Consider the following 23,142-nt stretch of genomic DNA (forward strand, 5'->3'; position numbering starts at 1 on the left):
GGAGTCAGGTCAGACACCCCGGGGTGGGGGGTCTGCCAGTCCAGGTTTCTCTTGCCCATGGGGGTGTTGAGGTTGGGGCCAGCTCCCATGAGGCTCCCCTGAGCCTCACCCAGCACCCCTTGTCCCCAGCCCCAGATTCGCTCCTCTAGGGCAGGTGACTTGGAGGGAAGAACAGTGTCCCCTGGGCTAGGCTCGGTGCAAGGCTGGGGGTCCTGGGCTAGGCTCAGTGTGAGGCTGGGGGTCCTGGTGCCTCACACAGGGCTGGCCCCCCCCCTTGAAGGGACCCTCACTGTGCGAATCCCACCCTGCTCCCATAGGGAATGAAGGGCTGTGGGATGGTGGCTACGTGGGATCTGTGCACGGCCAGGCCCTCACCCCAGCAGGGCTCTGCTCGCCCATGGCTGCCCAGGCAGTGCTTGGTGCTGAAAAGAAGTGCCGCAAGCCCATCTGCCCCTTGGGTGTGAGGATGCAGGGGGTTGTCTGCGTGGGGTGCTCAGGGCACGTGGGGCGGGCAGGGGGGCCAGCGGTAGGTTTATTGTTGATGCCACAGCAGGCGTCGGTGTCTGTGCCCGTCCGTGACCCAGGGGAGCTGTGGTTTTCTTCTGCCAGCCCCACCCCCAGAGGAGTCAAAGAGTGACACCCCTTTGAAGGGGCACGCCCTGCCGGGCAGCAATGCCTGTTTCTGCCTCTCCTTAGCACCACTGCAGACGTCTGTCTGTCCTGCTGTCGGGTTCCTAAAAGGCCTCCCCCTTCCCCAAATGCCTACAGAGAACAGCCCCTGTGCTCCTGCTGGGACCAAAATGCCAGCTCACACTTACAACCTGATTTTCCCCATCGCAGCCGGAGACGTGTGCGTGGCTGTGCGCGCGCGGTTATTTTAGTAACAGCTAAGCAGTGGGCAGGGTGGGAGGTGTAGGGACGGGTTCTCTTTTTAGCCTGCTTAATACACTGGCACTTCTGGGTGCTTTTAAATGAACCTCCCTGGGGTCAATGCACAAGCTGGGGACAGGTGCCAAGCTGGCATCAGGTGCCAAGCTGGCGTCGGGAGTGAGTTCACTGTGGGACACCCAGGGTGCTACATGCTGCCCTGGTCCTGCCCGGTCTCCAGCCGGGGCTGGTCTGGGAGGTCCCATCCGCCCTGGAGGAAGCCAGCCGAGCTCCTTGGAGGTGGCTGCCCTCGGGGTACCTGGTGCTGGTACAAACAAGGTGTCCCTCCCCGTCTCCCTCCCCACACCTTCGGAGCTGTGTTTTCTGCCAGGTCTGTGAGGGGAGATGGGGCAGAGAGGCGTGGTCACTCCTAAGCACTGTTCCACGCCCCATCCGTGGGAAGCAGGAGGGGCCTGTGCCAGCCGGCATCCATGTCGGGACAGGTGTCAGGGCAGTTGGGTGCCAGGCTGGGCTAGGTGCCTTCAGTGTCACCACTCACAGGGGTGCAGCTCTCTACAGTGTCTCCCTGGGCCACCAGCAGGGTCTGGGGGGCCGTCTTCTGGCCATCCCCCTCCATTCCCAGCCCCCCAACAGCCACGTGCTGCAGAGCTCACAGGCCAGAGGTCCTGGGTACCACTGGCTACAGATGGGCCTGGGATTCTGGCCTGCATAGGGCCCTGGCAGTTCAGCGCAAAGTCCCGTGGGACAGAAGCACAGGTTCTCCCTACAGCTTTGCCGGTGACTCTGTGGTCCTGGCTGAGCTTCCCTCTTGGTGAAATGACAGCTATGACCTGCTGGTGGAGGTCCAAGGTAGGGGATGGCTGGGTAGACAGGAGCCTCCCTCCTGCAGGCAGCCATGCCCTCGCCAACAGCATGCATATCTGCTTCCTGGCCCAGAGCATGGACAGGACAGTGGCAGAAGAGGTGCCACTGACCACCCCACTCCATCTTGCTCCCCCACTGTAGGCCGACTAACACCCAGCCCTTCCTCCTAGCTGGGATGGTGGGGCTTTGCACGAGGGGTGGCATCAGTGGACAGGGCTGGGCCCTTGGCTGTTCTCTGCCCCCCTGCGGGTTGGCCTGGCCCAACCAAGTTATCACAGGGCCCAAGACTCACAGTGTATCTGCCCGAGGCCAAGATGCCACGGGAAGCCGGGCTCAGGCCGCTGCCCCTGGTGCAGAGGGCTCGGGCCAGCTTTCTCTGTGGTTGAGTGGAGGCCCTCGTTGTGTCCACACCTCCACTTCCATCTGTGCCTCAGGTCCCTGATGGGCTGGGAGGTTGTGGAGGGGGGTTGGCTTGGTGCTGCTGTGGCTGCAGGTGCCTCCCTCGGCAGGACATCACCCTCTGAGGACCCTCCTCTCTGAGCTGCATCCCCAGGGGTACAGTTTACAAAGCCCATTGCTGACTGGGGTTCAGCTTGTCTGTTGAGCAAACTTTTTTCCAAAAAGTTTCTTGGCCAGACAGGGTGGCTCACCTATAATCCCAGCACTGTGGGAGGCCGAGGCAGGTGGATCACCTGAGGTTGTGAGTTCGAGACCAGCCTGGCCAACATGGTGAAACCCCGCCTCCACTTAAAAATACAAAAATTAGCCGGGCATGGTGGCATGCACCTGTAATCCCAGCTACTTGGGATGCTGAGGCACAAGAATCTCCTGAACCTGGCAGGAAGTGGAGGCCGTGGTGAGCTGAGATCATGCCACTGCACTCCAGCCTGGGCAAGAACAAGATTCCATCTTAGGCTGGGCGCAGTGGCTCAAGCCTGTAATCCCAGCACTTTGGGAGGCCGAGGCGGATGGATCACGAGGTCAGGAGATCGAGACCATCCTGGCTAACACAGTGAAACCCCATTTTTACTAAAAATATAAGAAAATTAGCTGGGCGTGGTGGCGGGTGCCTGTAGTCCCAGCTACGCGGGAGGCTGAGGCAGGAGAATGGCCTGAACCCGGGAGGCGGAGCTTGCAGTGAGCCGAGATTGCGCCACTGCACTCCAGCCTGGGGCACAGAGCAAGACTCCGTCTCAAAAAAAAAAAGATTCCATCTTAAAGTTTCTCAAGCCAGTGTCTCTAGGGCATGAGGGCTCCAGTCCCCAGTGTGAGGAGAGGCGCTTAGGCCTGGGAGCTGATACCCGGGACACAGCAGGAGGTGCCCCTGGCAGGTGTGGTACAGAGCCCCGCGGGGCTGTGAGAGACCTGAGGATGGCATCTGGACGTGTTTCTTTCACGTTTAACGGGAATGAGATAGGCTCATTGGCTGCTTGTCCCCGAATCCAAATGGAAAACCACCAGCTGGGGCCAGGCAGAGGCGAGTACTCCCTCCCGTTGCCGCTGCCGTGCCGAGTGGCTGTTGGCAGGGGCCTCCCGAGGAAACCGTGCCGACGCAGAAGTGGCTATAGCCTGCCCAGGCCACAGATGGGGCCACGATGAGCAGTGCTGCCCAGGGCATGTGGGGGCAGCTCCTGGAGACCACAGGGAGGGGAGGTGGGCACCCAGGTGTGGGCGGGACTGGACCAGGAGGAGGGGCCGCAGCTTGCTCAAGGCAGGGCCTCTGCCATGGGGCCGGAAGGCTGGGAAGGGGCGAGGGCGTGATGGGTTCCGAGTGCCCCAGGCAATGGCTGTTTTGGGCCACGTGCTCAAGCGGGTGCCCGGGGAAGACCAGCCTAGGTGCTGGGATCAGGGCCTTCAACGTTGGCTACGACGCTGCTTCACTGGGGGCACAGCCTGGGAAAGGGTGAAACTGACCCGGGAGACAAAAGGGCCCCCAGGCCAGATAGTCCAGCAGGAGGCTGCTTCTCTCCTGCGGGATGTGGCATCCAGGCTAGGCAAGGGGACCACAGGCTGGCGTCTGCTGTTGCACGGCCCGTTTTGCTGGCTGCGTTCATCCGCCACCAGACGGCTGGCTTTGCTTCCACTTCATGACTGTTGATTCCTGCTGCGGGGAGTGTGTGCGCACACAAGGTTTTGAGTGGAGGCTCCATGGACCGGGCTCTCTGAGCAGCCTCCTGCCTTGGGCAGGTCCCCATACAGCTCCTTTCCTGAGTGGGGTCTGCATCTCCTTCCAGGCAGCTGTGAGATGCGGAGTGTGGGGAGGGGCGGGGGTCAGGGGCAAGTGTCCTCTAGAAGCAGCCCCTGGGCAAGGCTGGAGTGGGTACCCCCTGCCGTTCATGGGGCGGGCCATCTTCCAGGAGGCACCCGTTCACTGTGCAGCAGAGGCGGGGGGCTTCCCAGAGGGGCCACACTGCCTCTCACCCCTGCCTGGTGTGAGCCTGAGACAGTGGGGTGCGGGACTGCAAGAATCGCTGCAGAAGGGTGCCCCGGGCAGAGGCTCTGGTGCGAGACGTGTCCTGCCTGGCCCCAACAAGCACAGGGAAGGTGGCAGCTTGGTCCAAGTGCCCGGGCTGTGCGGCTGAAGGGAGAGCCTGGCACTTGGGGCTCTGGTAGAGGCTGAGGACTCGTGAGCCACTTCAGGGAGGTGGTGGCAGCAGCACTCGGGACTGTGACCTGAGTCCGAGGCAGCCTGCATTTGGACACAGCCCTCCAGAGCTAGCTGGCATGAGGAGTTCGTTGAGGAAGCTGTGCTCACAGACTTTGGGAGGCCTCTGCTGAGTCCCAGGGCCCTCTCTGCTGGGCTGCATCTGACACTGGCTGTGGCAGCCATGCAGGCGCTTCTGCGGTTCTGATCACAGTGCTCCAAGGCCCCAGTTCCACAGAGCAGGAGAAACCTGCTGACTGGCACACACGCCGCACGCACTGAGACGTTTGCCTACAGAGAGGCCGGGGTGGTTCTCTCCAAGGGGACCCCGGGAGAGCTGGTATTCAGGGTCTCAGGGCTGCAAGGGAATTCCAAGACCAACAACTTCAGACTTACAGGCCAGTGGCTTCCTCCCCAGTCTGGACTTCGAGGGGCTCAGGTTCCAGTGGGCCTTTGGTGTCCAACCGTTTCAAACATCCTCCTGCACACCTCCACCCCCAGGGTCTGCCAGTTTGGTGGAGAGACGTGGCTGGGAGGCGTGGTGGCCCAGGCAGAGCCCCCGTGGCAGTTGCTCACCTTTCTCCTCGCTCTCTTCCAGGGCTCGGCTCCTATCCTGGTGGCCATGGTGATCCTGCTCAACATCGGAGTCGCCATTCTGTTTATTAACTTTTTCATCTGATGAGACTGTCGCGGTAGCAAAAATAGAGAAAGGGTAGGAAAAGGGGACATTAAAAGCAAAACCACAAGAAGGGAAAGACCGCAACTCGGACAGCCCAGCGGCTCCCAAGTCCTCTCACAGAAGAACCACGTGATTCGGTATCACTCACAGTTTGCCTTTTTTTCTGGGTAATGTTTTTTGGATTTTAGCCAAAATTCTTTGCTTGTATAACACTCTGCTGTGTGGCATGGCAGAAGGAGGCCAGCACGCAGCCCCTCCAGCTCCACGTGGAAACAGAAGGGATCCCGGCACGTCAGTGGTAACAGTGGACGTCGTCCTTGTGGTCACATGTCCCTCCTTGGGTGTGGACGGAGGGCAGCCCGGGGAGGAGCCCCAGCCCCACACCCCCTGAGCAGCAGGGCTGGCTCCCGTCGCCATGAGCTTGGAAAAGTGGATTCACTGCTTCCTCTGTCTAGAACAGACAGGTGACAAGTATGGGCGGGAGGCGTGGGGCAGGGTGGCCCACCCCAGCGGGCAGTAGCCCGGCCGTTTTCTGTGTGAGAGCTGTGCTGCACACCTGAGGGAGGGGAGGGGTCGGCCACCTCCTCCCCGTGAGACGGATGCAGGTCCTTCCCTCTTCTCGGCACTGCCCCCGGCCTTCCGTGAGAAGCCGACTCCCCACACCGAGTTTTAAAGCAAAGCCCTTTTCTTCTGCTGCCCACTCACCGTGGGCCCTATTCGGCCGTTTCCCCCACCAGACCCCAGGGAAGCCGGGGCCCACTCCAATCTGCCTGGGCTCAGCGAAGCATGGAAGCCGAGGGGCTGTGCCGTGGAGTTGGCCTCGCGCCGGGGCTCTGGGTGTGTGCACTTGGTGTGCAGGGTGGACGCATGGGCTTCCGTGTCCCCAGGAGTAAGGGCCCTAAAGGAAGCCTTCTCCCATGGTTACTGACCTCCACGGGTTTTCACATCTTTGTACTGTGCCTGCCTCAACTTCCCCTAACAGATATGCATATTCCTTCCAGATGCCTCAGTGCTACACCAGAGTGGGCCTGGTCCCAAGACAGGAATGCGGTTCAAACCCAGTGGCTTGAAACTTCCTGAGAAACTGTAGCATATCCAACCCCCCAAAATGTACAATGTAACTTGTTTCAGTCCAACAAAAACAGGTTCCTTATGTTTCTGCCTTCTCCACCAGGGTTACTCCATCACCCAAACAAAAGAACAAGGTTTGCCAGGATGTCCGAGTGCCCCCTGGCCCTCGTGTGCATGGACGTGCCTGAGGGGTCTGGGCACGGCCACATGCAGGACTCCTGTGCCCGGGGAGGCACTGCAGGGATTCCCCATCCGGTCGCCTTGGGGCCAGCCTGTCTTATGGACTCTGCCTTGCTTTGCTTATGTTTAGCTGTTTCTCTGCTACCTTTCGAGCAGACTTCTTTACTACACTGCACTGGATTGCTATATTTTTAACCAGAAATAAACTAAAGATTAGAGCATGTTCCAGTTAAATTCAGTTTTATTGTTTTCCGTTGTTATATGTTCACTCCCCGTTCCTTCTCGCAGCCTGGTCTGGGGGAGGTACAGGAGAGGGAGGGAGGACTGAAGGTCACATACGTTTCTGATGATGTCGCTTTCTAAAGGGATGTGACATCTTTTTGTACATCTTTTCCGTTTTTTGATATCAAGTGGTTGCTGCAGACCGGAAGTGAACCAAATAAAGAGTCCTGCTCTTTGCAGCTCTCACCATCACGCATGCTGGGAGATGGGTTTTGTAATTTGCAACTCTTTGCAAACATCACAGCTGCTTTTGTACATTCCAGTAACCATGACACAAAATGGTACCTGTGAGCAGGAGACACGTTCACACCATCAGACAAGAACGGAGGCAGGTGTCCCTGAGCAAAGCCGTGCGGATCCAGGCCTAGGGGCCGTCAGCTGCTGCCGTAACACAACCTAGAAAACCAAGCCAAGGCTGGCCCCTTGCCTTCCAGCAGCAAGGGCAGAGGGCAAAGCCACTTCCCTGTGAATTCCAGGAGGATTCAACCAAGGCTAAAATACCCCGGGTCTGAGAGACTCAAACCTTTCATTGGTTTCCACATGGGGTGATTAAGGAGAAGGCTGCTTCCCACCTGTCCAGAGCCTCGGCCTTCCCTGACAGGCGCGCAGTCCTTCCACCCAGGCCCGGGGGGACCCGCTCACCTCCACAGTCGGGCAGGGCAGGGCAGGGCAGCGTGTGCCAGGCTGGCTGCTGCTGCATGGAGAACCGGATGAGTTTTCATTAGCCCGAGAGCAGCCTGGTGAGAGCCATTTTCCTCCCCAGCAGCTGCTTCCATGCTTTACCTGTGCATCCCCGAGGCCAGGAGAAAGTGGCATCCCCTCCGGATGGCAGCATGGTCTGTGGGGGGTGGGCATGGACAGCCCATGGGCCAGGCTGGCGTCTCCCCACCCTTGCAAACCTGCAAAACAGATCCACCCCTGGCCCAGGAACGGATTAGCCCTGTCCTGGAAGAGCTGGAAGACCCTCTGCCCCGGGGTCTCTGGGGAGCCTGTGTGTGCCCACGGCTGGCCCATTTACCAGACTCTGCACACTGGATGGACTGGTGCTTTCGGAAGTTCAGTAGTGCACAGGATGTGCCTGGATAATTTCGGGAACTTGAAACATTCTCTTTATCCATTCTTTTGGATCTAGAACCATTAGCTCACAGGATTCCCAAAGATACAGATTAGGTGTGCAATGCCTGAGCCGAGCTAACTGACACGACGGTGGTGATGCAGAAAAGCTGGGCAGGGCCAGGCGCAGTGGCTCATGCCTGTAATCCCAGCACTTTGGGAGGCCGAGGCGGGTGGATCACAAGGTCAGGAGATCGAGACCAGCCTAACCAACATGGTGAAACCCCATCTCTACTAAAACAAATACAAAAATTTGCCAGGCGTGGTAGCAAGTGCCTGTAGTCCCAGCTACTTGGGAGGCTGAGGCAGGAGAATCGCTTGAACCTGGGAGGCAGAGGTTGCAGTGAGCCAAGATCGTGCCACTGCACTCTAGCCTGGGCGACACAGCGAGTCCGTCTCAAAAACAAAAACAAAGATACACATCGTAGAATGACAGGCCCTCCCCACATGCACTCAACTCGCTCCCCTGGGAGGCCCCAAGCCAGGCCATGGGCCAGCGGTCCACGGGGTGTCCACACTCCAGGCTCTAACCACGCCCCTGGCTCTAACCACACTTGCTCCTTTTCACTTTCAGAACCACACAGCCACCCGGTCTCACTGAGGGCCATCAGTCACCCCCAAGGCACTGCAGACCTAGTGGGGAGAACCCGAGGGAAATGAAATGTTTTTCATACTTTTTCAGTTCAGGTTTTTGATCGTCCTTTACTCCTTCCCTGGCAAGTTTTATTGTCCACTGAACCCGTGGGAGTAAAGAGGCCCTGGGGCCTGTGGTGGCCCCCAAGCTGCTGGCGCTCCTGGGCCATGTGAGGGCGGCACATCCAAGACCTGCCCTCAGTCTTCACAGGGCAGTGTGGATTTCACGTCGTGTGTGCGACAGAACAATCAGCAGGAGAGGAGGGGAAGGGCCATCTGCCTCTTCTAGGTCACGCTCAGTTTCTCTGACTCTTCCTAAGTTTGGTCCGACTATTCTTGCCTTTGGTCTTGGAAACTTGACATCAAGCTGCCTAACAGATTTTCGGACGTCACCTTCCATAGCTGCGGGTGCTGTGACAGTTTCTCCCTTCAGCCGGCTGACAGCACCGGACGCGGCAAGCTTCAGGACATCATGACGCTGCCCTCCCGCAGTGCCTTGAGAACCTCTCCCGGGCCAGGGTCTGCCTCTAGCCCAGGACCAGGACCCCGATTCCAGAAAAGGCAGAGGGAGGAGGGCGGATGGAGGAGACTGGAGGGAGGAGGATGGAGGAAGAGAGGAGACTGGAGGTTGGAGGGAGGAGGGAGTCAGTCAGCTCAGGCACCTGGTTGGCTTCTCTCACGCCCAGGCTGTGTGTCAGGTGAGGCAGTCGGCACACAGAAGCTGAGGAAGCAACTGTCCCCAGCTGCCGAGGAGGCCGCCGGCTTGGCCTTCAAAACAAGCGAGGAAAAGTGCGGCTGCCATCGCTGAAAAGAAACAAAGCCAGGCTGTATTTTCACCACACGTCCCCTGCCTGGAAAATGAACTACGGAACACACAGCGGGCTGGGGGTGGGTGCTGGGAAGGGACGGAACAAGGGTCTCCAGCAAACCACGAAGGCCCTGCAGGCCAGCGCCTCCCGATGAAAAGAGGCGGGGACCAGCACCTGGCGCCGGCTGCAGAGGGGCGGTCAGCGCCCCCAGAGCCGAGGCCCTCAGCACCCCAGGCTAGCAACAGGGTCGCAGGGCGCTCAGGACAGGCGAGGCCGAGCTCTGCAAAGAAGCTGAATGCTCCTCCCAAACTTCGGCCCACCCGTCAGGAACAAATAAACGCTTTCTAAGTCTGTTTCTTCATGAACCCCCAGCAGAAGTGCCTGAGCGGTGAATGCAGCCACAGCGTTCTGTGCCGGCTTGTTCCCAAGCCTGGGAGAAGCAAGTGGCCCCGTGACGGGGACAGGTCACGGCCTGGGCATGAGCTCACTCCGTGTGTCTGGGTGTTGGGCCCAGGCCGCTGGGTTTCTGGGGTGGCGGAGCAGACCAGCCAACCTCACGCGCCAACCTCACACGCCTACCTCATGGCCACTCGTCCGCCTCGTCCACTCCTGGCCTTTGGGATAAACATCCTGTCTCAGACACACCCTTCTCGTGCGCCGACGCCACCTGCTCAGGCCTATGCCACCTGCCTGTCCTCCTGAGCGTGCACGCCGTGTCTGTGCCCCACAGAGGCCTCCGGCCAAACCACCACTGCTTGTTAACAGCTGCCATCCATACCGAGGAAGTCACTTCCAGCCCAAGGAGTGGCTGACGGGGCTCTGCTCAGCCCTTCTTGGTTATCTTCCTGGGCCTGCAATGAAGCTCAGCCCAGCAGCCAGGCAGCTCCTAAAAAGCCTAATGCTGGGTCTAGTCCCTGGTGACCCCAGGCTGCTGTGAGAACTTGTGACCCGAGATCAGAACAGCCTTCGGGTCCCAGAGCTTCCCGCACGATTGTGTGTGGAACAGACCAGGAGATTCCACCGGATATGGGTTCAACCTTGACCACCAACGGCACCCAGCCCAAGGGCTGCCTCTCCCGACCATGACAACCAACTCCTCCTCCACAGCGGCTCTGCCAGGCGCCCAGTCCATAAAGGGCAGCCACTGCTGGGCAAGGAGGGCCTGTCTGCCGGGGACTCCCAGGCCCTGGGGTTAGGCTGAGAGAGGAAGATGGGTGTGAGGGTGCGGGGGCAGGGGGGTGGGCCCTGCAGGGTGGTGCCTGGCCCATCCTGCACCCACAGCCTGGGAACCCCCGGCTTTCTCGCATGGGCCTCTGGGGAGCCCGCATGCCCAAGTGCGGCCACATCAGAGCAGACTTCTCGGGCAGCACCTTTCCAGGCACGTCCGTGGCCGCCTCAGGCGCAGGCACTCTGCCGATGGCAGCCCCTCCTGGACGCTGAGCTGACCTCTCTAGCAGGACTCTGCTCATGTGCACCATCTGCCATTTCCACAGAAACCCCGTCCCCAGAGCCCAGTGGAGAAAAAACCCTCAGGAGCCTCTCGGCTCAGGGGAGCCACGCGGGACAGGCCCCCTCGTTCCAGCTGCAGAAGCAACTGAGCCTGCTGCAAACACCTCTGTGAACTCGGACAGAAAACGGTGTTAACCTGCGTTTCCTTCCAAGTCGGACCGGCGCATGTGAACTGTCTGCTAACACTGTGTACAATCATTCCGTGCAGTGACAAAAACAGAACTTCTCTTATTGAAGTTTAAAAAGTGGTTTAAAAAGTTACCCTGAGCCTTTTTTCTTTGCTTTTTTTTTTTTTTTTTTGAGGCGGAGTCTCGCTCTGTCGCCCAGGCTGGAGTGCAGTGGCGCGATCTCGGCTCACTGCAAGCTCTGCCTCCCGGGTTCCCGCCATTCTCCTGCCTCAGCCTCCCGAGTAGCTGGGACTACAGGCGCCGCCACCACGCCCGGCTAATTTTTTTTTTTGTATTTTTAGTGGAGACGGGGTTTCATTGTGTTAGCCAGGATGGTCTCGATCTCCTGACCTCGTGATCCACCCATCTCGGCCTCCCAAAGTGCTGGGATTACAGGCTTGAGCCACCGCGCCCAGCCTTTTCTTTGCTTTTAAGCTGGAAAGATAGCTTGGTTACTTACAAAATGAAAATCAAATAGTTTTCCTAAATGAATGTAACAGTTTAAATCCTACTGTTACGAAAGCAAGGAACACTGTTGAGATTAAAGAGAAATTCTGCTCCTTTTAGTAATAAACAATGTCGTGTGACACTTTGGAACGCTTGTCTCATTACAAACCAGCGTCTTTACTGAAGTTCCTTCTGCTGCAGAGCTGTGTGATGGACACGTGGACAGAGCTGGGTGGCACGTGGAGGCTCTCCTGGCTTCCGAGCAGGAAACGTGCTGTGAGCAGGAATCTCGAGTGAGTTCCGTGGCATCCCTGCGTCAGCACACGCCGGGTCCTCAGTCTCGAGTGAGTTCCGCGGCGTCCCTGGGTCAGCACGTGCGGGGTCCTCAGTCTCGCTGGCTCACCAGTGGTGGCCGGGGCACGCCTCCCCCAGCCCTGAGTCTCCTGGCAGTGGTGGCCGGGGCATGCCTCCCCCAGCCCTGAGTCTCCCGGCAGTGCAGGCAGTGTGGGCACGGGGTTTGTCACAGCCTGTAAGTGAATGGGGGACACAAAAATCACCAGAGAGGCAGGCTCTGCCCTCCGGGAGTGCACAGGCGGTTTTTAAATGCGCGCGTTCGTGTAATTAAATGTCCCTGTCTCTGTTTCTCAGGGAGTGGTCACTCAATCTCTTTCTTCCAGCCAGAGTTCTGTAAACCTGCGCCTCTCACACCTCAGAGATCCTGCGCCTCTCACACCTCAGAGACGCCCGAGTCCAGCCTCTACAGCTGGGTCCCTGGGTGGGCTGCAGCCGTGGGGGCTTGGAAGGGCTCTGAAGATTGAGACAAGGAAAATGAGGGGCAGGAGCAGGACTCAGGGAAGCGGGTCGCTGTGGTACCTGCACTGTGGCCCTTGGCCCTGACAGTGCGTCAGCGTCCAGCAGGGACTGCTTGTGTGCCTCGGGACACCACTGTTCAGGACCCCAGTGACCAGGCGTGGCCAGGCCCTGGATGGCACTGCTGCAGCTCTCTCGTCAGAGAGAAACGGAGGTGACCACAACCTGCGCTGGGAGCCATCTGGGTTATGAAAACGAGATGGGCCTCCACACAACACTCTTACACTGCCCAGGAGAGCGGCAGTCACTAGCAAGTTCCTTCCGCGCACAAAGGCAGGCAGGCTGAGGTCGTGATCACAGCTAGAGCTCGGCCCCTTTTCCTTTTGGGCTGGGAACCACCACCCCCTGCTCCTTCTGGAGGAGAGCAGACTCTTCTCTGATGGAAGCCATCAAGCACACGGCGCCGCCTCCTCACCAACACCCGAGCACCACGTCCAGCGCGGGGTCCCACCTCGTTACCTGAACGTCACGTGGAAGGAGGCGCCTCTGGAAAGCCCCGGAGAGGGTCCTGAACGTCACGTGGAAGGAGGCGCCTCTGGAAAACTCTGGAGAGGGTCTCTCTCACCAACAGGCATCTTGGCATTTGGTCCCTCAGTGACTCTGTAACTGTCACCTAGCCAATGACATCCTGCTTATACCAACTCAATTAAAAAAAAATCAGATGTCAAATTGCAGTCAACACTACTCTCGTCTAAAAACAAACACAAACTGCCTGGCAAGGATTTCTAAGCTCAATGGGTAGTTCCCTTGATGTTCATTCCACCCAACACCCCCCCGCCCCAACCACGAAAAAAGCCACCGAGCATGGCCAGTCCCTCCAGTTCATCCTCACACAGAGCATGACGTGCATGGGCAGCAGGGGGAGAATGGGGAACAAGATGATTCATCCTTCGAAATCCCACAAAGCCCTGCGAGGAGCTGTGGCCCTGCTGCCAAGTGGGCCGGCCAGAGCGCCTCACCTGACATGCCCGCCCACCCTGCAGTCTGGGGTCCAGGAGCCGTGGGGGGGTGGCCGGAGCCGAGGGAAAGCCTTCCTAACAGCCAGCAGCTCACCACACCGAGGAACTGGAGGTGAATGTGGCACCGAGTATGGCGTGTCCCAGCCGCGCTGTCCCAGCCGCTCCCGGGAGACAGAGGCCCTGGGCTTTCATGCCGGCTGCTCACACCCTATGGCGGCTGCCTGGCCACCAAGTGGTTCAATAAACTGGGCTCTAGCAGACAAAGCAGACCACAGGCCCGTGGGGCAGGCAGAGCCTGCACAGGAAGCCACCACCCTGTGTTGCGTTCTGCGTCTCCCGCGGTTCCACACTGAAGGGGCGCTGCTGTTTTCATCACGGCCGTGGCAGCCACTCCATGCTGGGAGCTTGTCTGTCTGATCCCCACTGGTTCTGATCAGCATCTTTCATTCAAATCAAATCTTTAGCAACAAAAGCAAAATGCTTTCTGTATAAGAAAGTGTACAAGAAGTTTCTTCCTCAGGGCTGCTGTCATCTGTCTTTCAACTTGGTTGATTCAAAAGTACCTTTTTCCTGGGAATCCCATTTAATTAGTTACAAGCTCCTCTGAAAGAAAATCTCTGATAACAGACAACTGCATTGAAGCCAACAAGATCTTTCCATTCCTTCCTCCAAGAGCAGGAGGGAAGACCGAACCGGCCACACAACGGGGTCCATCTTCTGGACAAGGGCCAGAGCCGCAGAGCCTGTGGGGGCGGGGACGCTGCTGCCTGCGCTCCGGCTTCTCAGCCCTGCCCGAGCCTCTCCCAACCAGCTCAGCCGAGAGCGTGAGGAAAGAGCCCTGCCTGCCCCGCACTCGAGACAAAGTGCCCAAACCGGCCACCAAAGCCCGACGCCGCCAACATGAGCTGCAGCCCTCGGGGGTTGGCAGGGGAGCCAGCACAACGCAAACACGAGCTACAGCCCTCCAGGGGGGCTACGCCTGCAGCCTCACCCGTCGGCAGTGCCACCCACACATCCAGACGCACCAGACAGGTGTCCCCACCAGGGAACGGGCAGTGCTCAGAGCCTTCCCCTTTCTTTCCCCTTTCTGATCAGCTTTTCGGTCAAGTGACCACAGAAGCCTGAAGTGAGGTCACACCCATGGCAGCGGGCAGGGCCCTCGGGGCCAGTTCAAGTGCCACCCGCCCGCCGAGGCCTCCTGAACACCTGGCTCACCAGGGAGCTCAGCACGTGCCCCTGCTGGGGAAGAGCTGGCCAAGTGCCCCTGAGGTGATCCTGAGAGATGACGCTTCTGAAGCCACTGCCCCATGGTGACCCGGGTACTCCTGGGCCCACCTGGAGCCATGAGGACGAATCGGCCAAGGGAGCAGGGAGGCGCTCACAGCTGCTCGCTGCCAAGTCAGCTTCTAGTCCTCTCCGCTCAACACTGGTTCCGCCAGGAGGGGAGTCTCCCCACCACCCTTGTTTTGAACTCCCAGATAAGAAAAGGGACCACAGTTATGTTGGCCCATTACAGAAAGCTAAGGATCCTATATTCCCACTGTTCAAAATATTTAAGACACCCACAAAACTGCACCGGGTGTGGTTTCAGTGCTCAACATTTGACCCCAATTATGCAAATCTGAACCGGCCTTCAGTCTTGGACTGGAGCAGGCCTCGGGTGGGGGTTAGCGCACCACAGCCTTCGGGGGCAAGGGCGCTGCAGCGCGGGAGCCAGGAGGAGCTGGCCGGAGATACCTGGTGGCAGCCATATGGGGACTCTGGGAGCCCTCAGCCTCCGGCCTCCCATCCTGTCGCTCTGCAAATGCTAATCCTAAACCCGACAGGGACCACCAGGGCCTCACCAGAGACCATGCGGGGGCACGGGGCTCCCAGGAGTGAGGCCGCTGCACGAGGGACCCACCAGGAGATCCCCGTGTGGAGTCGGCCAGCGGTGCCGTACATGAACGAGAACAGGGAAGGTGTGCACTGGCCCTGGCCTGCTTTTCAGTTTCCAGACGTCAAAGGCTGATCCGAGTATGAAGATGGATGGGAAGTCAGGGCCCTCTTCTGGGTCTGTAGAAGGAAAGGCTCACAAAGCACAGCATATTCCGGGGTTTCGGGTGCAGAAACCTGCTTCTCGAGGGTCCTTCGTGTCCAAAGTTCCACCCTCCAGTGTGGGGCAGTCTTGCCCTAGGCCAGCCCTGGCCCGGGGCAGAGGCCCCAGGAAGACTGGGTGTGCCTAGGGCCGCACAGAAGAAAACCTCGCGGTGATCTTGTTTCAAGTCCAATTTATTTTACACAACACACAGGCTGCTGAGGGAATCCACCCGCACTGCACTCAGTTGAGCTTCTGGCCCAGCGCCGCATCAAAGACTAAATCATGGGAGAAAGTTCACGCCCTGGCCTGGGCCACCCACCTTCAGCTCTCTCCTGTGTGTCAGGGCACAGGCTGGCCCCGAGAGCTTCAACCAACATGGCTGGGTCCTGGGCGGACGTAGGCACAGCACTTGCCAGGCGCCCCTGGAGAGGGCTCTTCTGATACACAAGGAGGAAGGAATGAGAGAGAAACACATTCAGCGGAGGGGGATGCCTGTGCAGGGAGGGTAGAGAGAACACCGGGTTTTCAGGGAAGACCTCATCAAAGAGCCCACTCATCAGCAAGCTGCCGAAATTACTCCACATACGTTTTTAAGAATTTAAACTTGCCTCAAGGCATCTACAGAACAAAGCTGAATTCTAATGAAAATCCAATAAACATGAAAAGCCTCTCACCAACACCCAGCAGCCACACCACCCGTGAGCTCCAGTCCGCTCACCTCAGTCCTCCGCACCGCTCTCCTCTCCGCTGTCTTCGTCCTCATCCTCGTCTCCACCCTCAGCACCTTCAACCTCCTCACTGTCCTCTTCCGAGTCTGTCTCCTCCAGCCACTCCTGAGTTTCTTCAAAAGCAGAATGAACACACACAGATGTCAGCACAGCTGGGGCAGGCGGGGGAGGCTGCGGGACAGTGGTGGCTACTTACTGGGGGGATTCCATCTTCTTACTTAAGAACCATGATGTGAAACCTAACTCCTGGCCGGGCGCGGTGGCTCACACCTGTAATCCCAGCACTTTGGGAGGCGCAGGTGGGTGGATCACCTGAGGTCATGAGTTCAAGACCAGCCTGGCCAACATGGTGAAACCCTGTCTCTGCTGGGTGTAGTGGTGGGCACCTGTAATCCCAGCTACTCAGGAGGCTGAGGCAGAAGAATCCTTTGAACACAGGAGGCAGAGGCTGCAGTCAGCCAAGATCGCACACTGCACTCCAGCCTGGGCGACAGAGTGAGACTCTGCCTCAAAAAAAAAAAAAAAAAAAAAAAAGAAAGAAAGAAAAAGAAACCTAACTCCTCTTCCCCGGCCCCCTTCAGATCCACAAATAAAACAGACTGTGTTCCCCTGGGCGTCAAGGCAGAGACCCGAGACGGCAAACATGCAAAAGCACCCCCATAAGGGAGCGGCTGGCCAAGAGGGCCTCCTGCCACCCTCCACGCTGGCTCACGGTGCTCTCAGAAAACAGCAAACATCCTGCGCCAACGGTTCACTATCTTTCCCTGGATTTGTGGATTTTGCTTTCATCTCAGATCTTTAGAAACTGCACGGTGACTCAAGTCCAGCAGCAATCAGGGTAAAGGGGACGTGTGACTACGGCAGCAGAGGGGCCCTGGGTCAGAGAGCAAGGCTGGAAGCTCAGACCCAGGGCCTTGGGGCCCGGCACAGACGGCCGCCCACAAACAAGCATGCTGTGGACAGAGCAGCAGATGCGCCCGTGTCCTGTGCCGCCAGAACTGCAGCTCCTCTCAGCACCTGGGACAAAGGACGGACGTGCCCAGGATGGGCCCTCCTTTCCACAACAGGTCTGACCGTGGAGGCAGGAGCACAGGCCCCTGTGAGGAGCATCTGCACAGGCCGCCTCTGGGCGGCTTGCAGGGCTTGCTTTCGAGTGACGCGACACACGACCGTGGGCTCTCGCCCCCAGGCACGGAGGCACCAAGTCGCCTGGCTCACCTGGGTCCATCTCCACCAAGGCCTTCCACGCCTCCATCCTGTGCAGGTCCAGGCAGTGCAGGTCGCTGAGGGTGACCTGGCGGTCGCCAGCCTCAAACATGCCCCCGTAGACGTAGAGCACCCCGTGCTTCACGGCCAGCATGGCGTTGGAGCGAGGACACGGCCCAGGTGTGGGGCTGCCGGCCTCCTCGAGGCTGTCTTCGTCCTCAGACTGGGGCTGCCCTGCCGAGCCTGGGGCGGAGAGCACCTGCTTAATGGTGACCACGGTCCCATCCTCGGTCACCACCTCCTTGACCACCTCCACAGGCGCCTGCGTGCCAGCTCCCCCACACGCCAGCTTGCTGCCACCTTCGGGCTCCTCTCTTCTGCCCCGCCTGCGCTTCTTCTTCTCAGACTTGGGCCCCTATTAATAGACCGAGGGAGCAGAGAGCAGCAGCTTCAGCGAGGCAGCGGTCGGTCCTGCTATGCCCACGAGACCAGGCAAGAGTTTGCGGGGACCACCCACAAGCGTGGGGAGTATGTGACCCAGGGGGGCGCCGTCCCTGACTGCCCTGGGTGCAGGCACTCGGCAGCAGAAGCACGCTCCTGTCTTGCACTGGCCTCGCCGTTCACTCCTGGGCTGGGGGAGAAAACCCCCCATCGCATGTCCTCACTGAGGGGCGGCTCCACACCTCCACTGAGAGGTGGACAGGCCACCAGACCCCAGACCCAGTGCACCAGCCCCTCGGGCTCCGACGCTCACCTTGGGAAAACCCAATCCACCGACAGTGCTAGCTCCCGGAAGGGCTGGGGAAGCCAGGCTGAGGGGCTTCCTCCCCTTTCCCAAGGAAGACCAATGGCCAGGCCCGCAACCCCAGCTCATTTACTACAAACGGCGAGTTGGAGAGGGGCCCTTCCTCACCACGTTTCTAAAGGGGAGCTCTTAGGTCAGGGTGCCTCCTGCAGGACAGCCATCCATCCCTCTCTGTCCCATTTCCCTGGCTGTGTGGCAGCGGTCAGTTTGGACCCTTCTGTCACAGCCTTTGCCATTTTGTCACAAAATGCTGCCAACTCACGAGGTGACATTTGCCAGGTTATTTCCAAATTTTCCAAGGATCACTACCTCCAGATCAACTCAAAGTCAGCTTCACATTCTAGACTTCTAAGACCCACTCTGTATCTGTACTCTCCAACAATGAGTTTCGAAAGGGAAAGCTCCCTGAGGTCCTCCGTGATCCCGGGAAATGTCAAGGGCCCTGTGATGACACAGTTTGAGAACTGTGACACTAGCTGGGGTCAAAACGTTCTCTGAAGAAAAGCCACAGGGGAAACCTGTGCAGACTCTGCTTGGAGTAATTCCTCCTAAAGTCAAAGAGCAAGGTGGACTGTGGATCCAGAAACGAACCCTTGTGTTTTCCCAGTGTCCAGCCCAGGTGCCACCACGCGTCAAGAGCAGCTCTTTGCCACCAACAGGGACCAGCCCTCCTTGGCTCTTTCTGGGTCCAGTTGACCTGGTACACTCGGAGACCCTGAGGCCAAGTGGGGGATCCCCTTCTAGGACTGTCACCCACTGCTGTGCCTGTGCTGGGCTGGCCCTGGACAGCAGCTGTGCCCATGCGGACAGTAAAGATGGTGCCAGAAACCAGGGGAGCTCAAATGTCATAACATCACAGGCTGGTCTGCACCAGGACCTCCAGCAAACCCTTCTCACACAGAGGGCCAGGGAGGTCCCGGGCACCTCAGTCTGGGGAGAGTGGCTCCTGAGGCAGCAGCACCGCCAGCATCCAGGATGGGCTGAGGGGACCATGACCAAGGGCTGTCCAAGCCTAGTCACCCAGGACACAGGCAGAGACAGAACCCCGGCCCCTCTTGAGAGAGCTCACGGGCTCTGGGGGCCCCGACACCCAAAGCTGCTGGAGGGAGGCAGGGACCGAGTTAGGGCCGCGCATCACGGCACATACCACTCAGAGGTTGCCCTACCTTCAGCTGTCCCTCAAACCAGCGGTTCCTGGTGGCATCGTAGAAGTACAGATCGTTGAAGAACTCGCCCGCCAGGCTCTCCTCCTCTTCCTCGTCACAGACACCCCCGAAGAACAGCGTCTGGTGATTCGGGGCCATGGCCACGGAAAAGCCAGACCGTGGGGTGGGCTTGACCCCCGAAGGGTTCATCCGAGTCCACACCCACTTGTCTGTCAAAGAGAGCAAGCAAATGGGATAAGAACAGAAGGAAGGACCCTGAGAGCCAGTCCAGGACACACCCAGGACCCCAGGGGCCCCCCAGAACGGGGTAAATGAAAGCCGTGAGACTGCAGGCAAAAACCCTGCTCCCGCTGCAGAACAGACACCATTCGACGCCCCTTGAGTTCCACCCTTCTCCTTAAGAGAGCTGGCATTCAACAGCTTTCCACACACCCCAAGCACCTCTGACCACGGGCAGCTTCAAGCCACAGCGGAAAGGCAGGGATTGCGCAGCAGCAGCACACACGCTAGACACACAGAGGGGCTTCCGTGGGGAGGCCACCCACACGGTGACCCTCCGCCCCGCACGGGGACCCTCCGCCCCGCACGGTGACCCTCCGCCCCGCACGGGGACCCTCCGCCCCGCACGGGGACCCTCCGCCCCGCACGGCGACCCTCCGCCCCGCACGGGGACCCTCCGCCCTGCACGGGGACCTGCTGGCCTGTGCCAGTCCCCCTTGGGCCTGCAGTGTGGCCAGCTCTACTTTAGGAGGGGTCTGCCCTGTGTTCTCTCTTGGCCCACACCTATGTGACATGCCAACCCTCCAACGGAGCCCGGTGTGCAGGTGGTGTCTTCCCACCACTTCTAGGAGAAAGAATGGAGATTTTTTTCCTCTAACGAACAAAAAAACAAAAACAAAAAACCAGAAGCAGCAAATGGCCATATTCTGTGTGGTGCTAGATACCACCTACCCATGCCCACTGCGGGTGTGGCTCCGGGGCCACCTGCCTCATTCCCACCAGCACACGACTGTGTTAAGAAACAGGTAAGACCGGCCGGGCGTGGTGGCTCAAGCCTGTAATCCCAGCACTTTGGGAGGCTGAGACGGGTAGATCACGAGGTCAGGAGATTGAGACCATCCTGGCTAACACGGTGAAACCCCATCTCTACCAAAAAAACAAAAAAAAAACAAAAAAAATAGCCGGGCGAGGTGGCGGGCGCCTGTAGTCCCAGCTACTCGGGAGGCTGAGGCAGGAGAAGGGTGTGAACCCAGGAGGCAGAGCTTGCAGTGAGCCGAGATCTGGCCACTGCACTCCAGCCTGGGCGACAGAGCGAGACTCCGTCTCAAAAAAAAAGAAAAAAAAGAAAAAAAAAGAAACAGGTAAGACCAACATTAAGAACTCGCCACACAGTCAGGGCAGGACCCTCTCCAGTGACAGAAACCCATGCACACAAGGTGTGCCGCTCCTCACCACGGTGCTTTCCTCTTGGGGGCTGAGGAGCGGAGCACACAGGCTCAAGGCCGCCCTGCGGGAAACAGTCCAGCATCCAGGTTCAAGTTCACTGGGGTGTGAGCTGGGAAAATGACTGGAAGAACGAGTCTGCCCTCATCAGCCAGGGGTGCGGTAAGGCAGGGCCATGGCAGAGGCACCTCAGCCTTTTGACAGGCAAGGGGGTGTGAACTCAGATTAACCCTTCAGGTATTTCTGAGGCCTCAGCCTGAGGAATTTTAGTGCAAGAAGGAGGTAAAAACACTTTGCACAATGGTCCCCTCTCCTGGGTTGGAGAACTTGCTGTGGGTCACAAAAGCAGACTTGGCCTAGGCACTGGGTCTCCTGGGTCTAGCCCAGCCCGCCGGTCCCAAGCCACAGCCTCCCATGAGAGCTGTCCCCTGGTTTCCTAACGGCACTGGGGATGCTAAGCTCCATGGCAAACACCCTCGACCAGTACCTCCTGGTGTCACTCCCTTGCTCTGGAGCAGAACAAATGCCATGGTCTCCTTTTATTTATTATTTATTTTTTGAGACAGGACATCGCTCTGTTGCCCAGGCTGGAGTGCAGTGGCACAATCTCAGCTCACCGCAGCCTCCACCTCCTGGGCTCAAACAATCCTCCCATCTCAGCCTCCCGAGTAGCTGGAACTACAGGCGCGTGCCAGCACACCTGGCTACATTTTTTTTTTTAAGAGATGGTGTCTCACTATGTTGCCCAGGCTGGTTTCAAACTCTTGGCCTCAAGCAATTCTCCCACCTCAGCCTCCCAAAGTGCTGGGATTACAGGCATGAGCCACTGGACCCAGCCAACAACAAATGCAATTTTTTTCAAAGTCAAGAAATTAATGATTGAAAAGTAGCAGCCCACTCCCATCCCCCCCGATGCTCCCCACAGGCAGGGCTTCTCCCGCTTCAGAGGTCTGAGAACAGATGGTCCACGCTCCCCACAGGCAGGGCTTCTCCCCATTCAGAGGTCTATGAGAACAGACGGTCCACGCTCCCCACAGGCAGGGCTTCTCCCCATTCAGAGGTCTGTGAGAACAGACGGTCCACGCTCCCCACAGGCAGGGCTTCTCCCCATTCAGAGGTCTATGAGAACAGACGGTCCACGCTCCCCACAGGCAGGGCTTCTCCCCATTCAGAGGTGAGAACGAATGGGCAGCCACTGGCAGGAAACGCCACCAACAGTTTATCTCAACACATGACCCATGCCCATGCATAGGAGGTGGTGAGAGTAGGCCGGGTGCGATGGCTCACGCCTGTAATCCCAGCACTTGCGGAGGCCAAGGCAGGTGGATCATGATGTCAGGAGATCGAGACCATCGTGAAACCCTGTCTCTACTAAAAATACAAAAAATTAGCTGGGCGTGGTGGCGGGTGCCTATAGTCCCAGCTACTCGGGAGGCTGAGGCAGGAGAATGGTGTGAACCCGGGAGATGGAGCTTGCAGTGAGCCGAGATCGCACCACTGCCCTCCAGCCTGGGCAACAGAGTAAGACTCCATCTCAACAACAACAAAAAAAAGGTGGTGGTGAGTGGCTGACACATCCTGGGCCCTCTGGATGTGTCCCCTGGGTCATCCCATGTCATCCTTTTAAAAAGTCCCAGAGAACAATGATTGTTCCCCTGTGCTTTAATAAGAAACTTTTGATTCTTAGATCCAAGTCTAGCTAAAAGCTTTTAGAAATCTAGGCATTCTGACAGCCCTCCGAGTTCAGTGACTCAAGCTGACAGAGGCCACGGCCATTCCTGGAGGCTGTCCCAGTGAGGGCCAACAGCAGTCTCGGTGATGATTTGTGAAGTTCTGTGGACAAGCAACACTGGCCCCTGGCTGGGCAGCCCCACACCCAGCCTGCCCAGCTGCTGCCCGCAACTACTCCAAGAGCGAGCCCTGTCAGCACAATGCCAGGAGGCCCCAGTGACTCCAGGTGGCTTGTACTTCAGGCCCAAGATGGTTCTCCCTTCGAGAGCTCGAGACCCTTGCAGGCGCCCATCAGGAGCTGCTGAGCGGCACTGTGCTCACTGCTCCATTGTGGGGTATCCGCAGGGTAATAGCAGCCGTGTGTGAGTCAGTCCGTCATCAATGCCCCCAGAGGTGATCGCCCAGCAGGCGCTCCTTTGTCTGCAGACACCAGGGCTATGGAGCCTGTCCCGCCCAGCCCACCCCAAAATGGGCCATCTCCAGCAGGCCCTCCGCTCTGGGCAGGGTGCAGGGGCTCACCGGCAGCCCCACATCCATGGGAGGGTGTGGGCTCCGCCTCCCGCCACAGGCAGACCAGCCAGCTCCCGCCCGGGAGGCACAGCGCCTCTACCTTCTCTCCCGTCCTCCGGCTTCAGCAGGAACATGTCCGAGTGCCGCGTGCCCTTGTCCACGTCTTTCTTAACTCTCTGCAAAAGAAAGGAATTGTGTGAGAACTGGGGGCAGCTACAGTGGTTGCTTACAGACCCCCCACGCTGTGGGCGCATTTTGGATGGAAGGGGCTGGAAGCCTTCCCTGTAGACCAGCCCCGAAGCTCCAAAGTACGCTTTATCCCCTGATAAAGCACCACCCGATGGGCTTTATCCCCTGA

General features: G+C 58.6%; 3 protein-coding genes, 1 long non-coding RNA gene and 1 pseudogene across 12 annotated transcripts in view; 1 reads left to right on the forward strand and 4 right to left on the reverse strand.

The window, feature by feature from the left end:
- Window positions 1-6,560, forward strand: part of JPH3 (junctophilin 3) — a 108,278-nt gene extending 101,718 nt beyond the window's left edge. Inside the window, exon 5 of the mRNA XM_005592738.5 lies at window positions 4,995-6,560. Within this exon, the coding sequence (XP_005592795.3) occupies window positions 4,995-5,075 (81 nt within the window). The 3' untranslated portion in view covers window positions 5,076-6,560. The remainder of the gene's footprint in view (window positions 1-4,994) is intronic.
- On the reverse strand, window positions 905-5,000 carry LOC141409239 (uncharacterized; annotated as a pseudogene).
- A 143-nt stretch (window positions 6,561-6,703) lies between the features above and the next one.
- Window positions 6,704-8,208, reverse strand: LOC141409240 (uncharacterized). Of its 2 annotated transcripts, none has more exons than XR_012428671.1 (4): window positions 7,392-8,208; window positions 7,132-7,302; window positions 6,894-7,004; window positions 6,704-6,806 (listed from the first exon to the last, which is right to left on the reverse strand). It is a non-coding gene; the product is annotated as an uncharacterized lncRNA (long non-coding RNA). The 2 variants fall into 2 exon arrangements; XR_012428672.1 differs by having other exon boundaries at window positions 7,181-7,302; window positions 7,392-7,530.
- Window positions 8,209-9,602: 1,394 nt separating this feature from the next.
- LOC107128406 (uncharacterized) lies at window positions 9,603-10,777 on the reverse strand. Its single transcript, XM_074026634.1, is given in 6 exon segments — window positions 9,603-9,874; window positions 9,877-9,995; window positions 9,997-10,051; window positions 10,054-10,109; window positions 10,111-10,220; window positions 10,222-10,777. Coding segments are annotated over 6 exon segments (891 nt in total). The 5' UTR covers window positions 10,642-10,777; the 3' UTR covers window positions 9,603-9,743.
- Window positions 10,778-11,387: 610 nt separating this feature from the next.
- The window catches only part of KLHDC4 (kelch domain containing 4), a 62,762-nt gene continuing 51,007 nt past the window's right edge, over window positions 11,388-23,142 (reverse strand). For 4 of the 8 annotated variants that reach the window (XM_074026631.1, XM_074026632.1, XM_015443022.4 and 1 more), the window contains 5 exons: window positions 22,885-22,960; window positions 19,101-19,309; window positions 17,142-17,544; window positions 15,914-16,036; window positions 15,371-15,687 (listed from right to left, as the gene is read on the reverse strand). In XM_074026631.1, the coding sequence (XP_073882732.1) occupies window positions 15,915-16,036; window positions 17,142-17,544; window positions 19,101-19,309; window positions 22,885-22,960 (810 nt within the window). In that variant the 3' untranslated portion in view covers window positions 15,371-15,687; window position 15,914. Of the gene's footprint in view, window positions 11,814-12,615; window positions 15,171-15,370; window positions 15,688-15,907; window positions 16,037-17,141; window positions 17,545-19,100; window positions 19,310-22,793; window positions 22,961-23,142 lie in introns of those variants that run through there. The other 4 variants (XR_012428669.1, XR_012428668.1, XM_015443023.4 and 1 more) reach the window with 4 other exon arrangements.

Source organism: Macaca fascicularis, chromosome 20, assembly GCF_037993035.2.
Source record: "Macaca fascicularis isolate 582-1 chromosome 20, T2T-MFA8v1.1".
Classification (NCBI taxonomy): domain Eukaryota; kingdom Metazoa; phylum Chordata; class Mammalia; order Primates; family Cercopithecidae; genus Macaca; species Macaca fascicularis.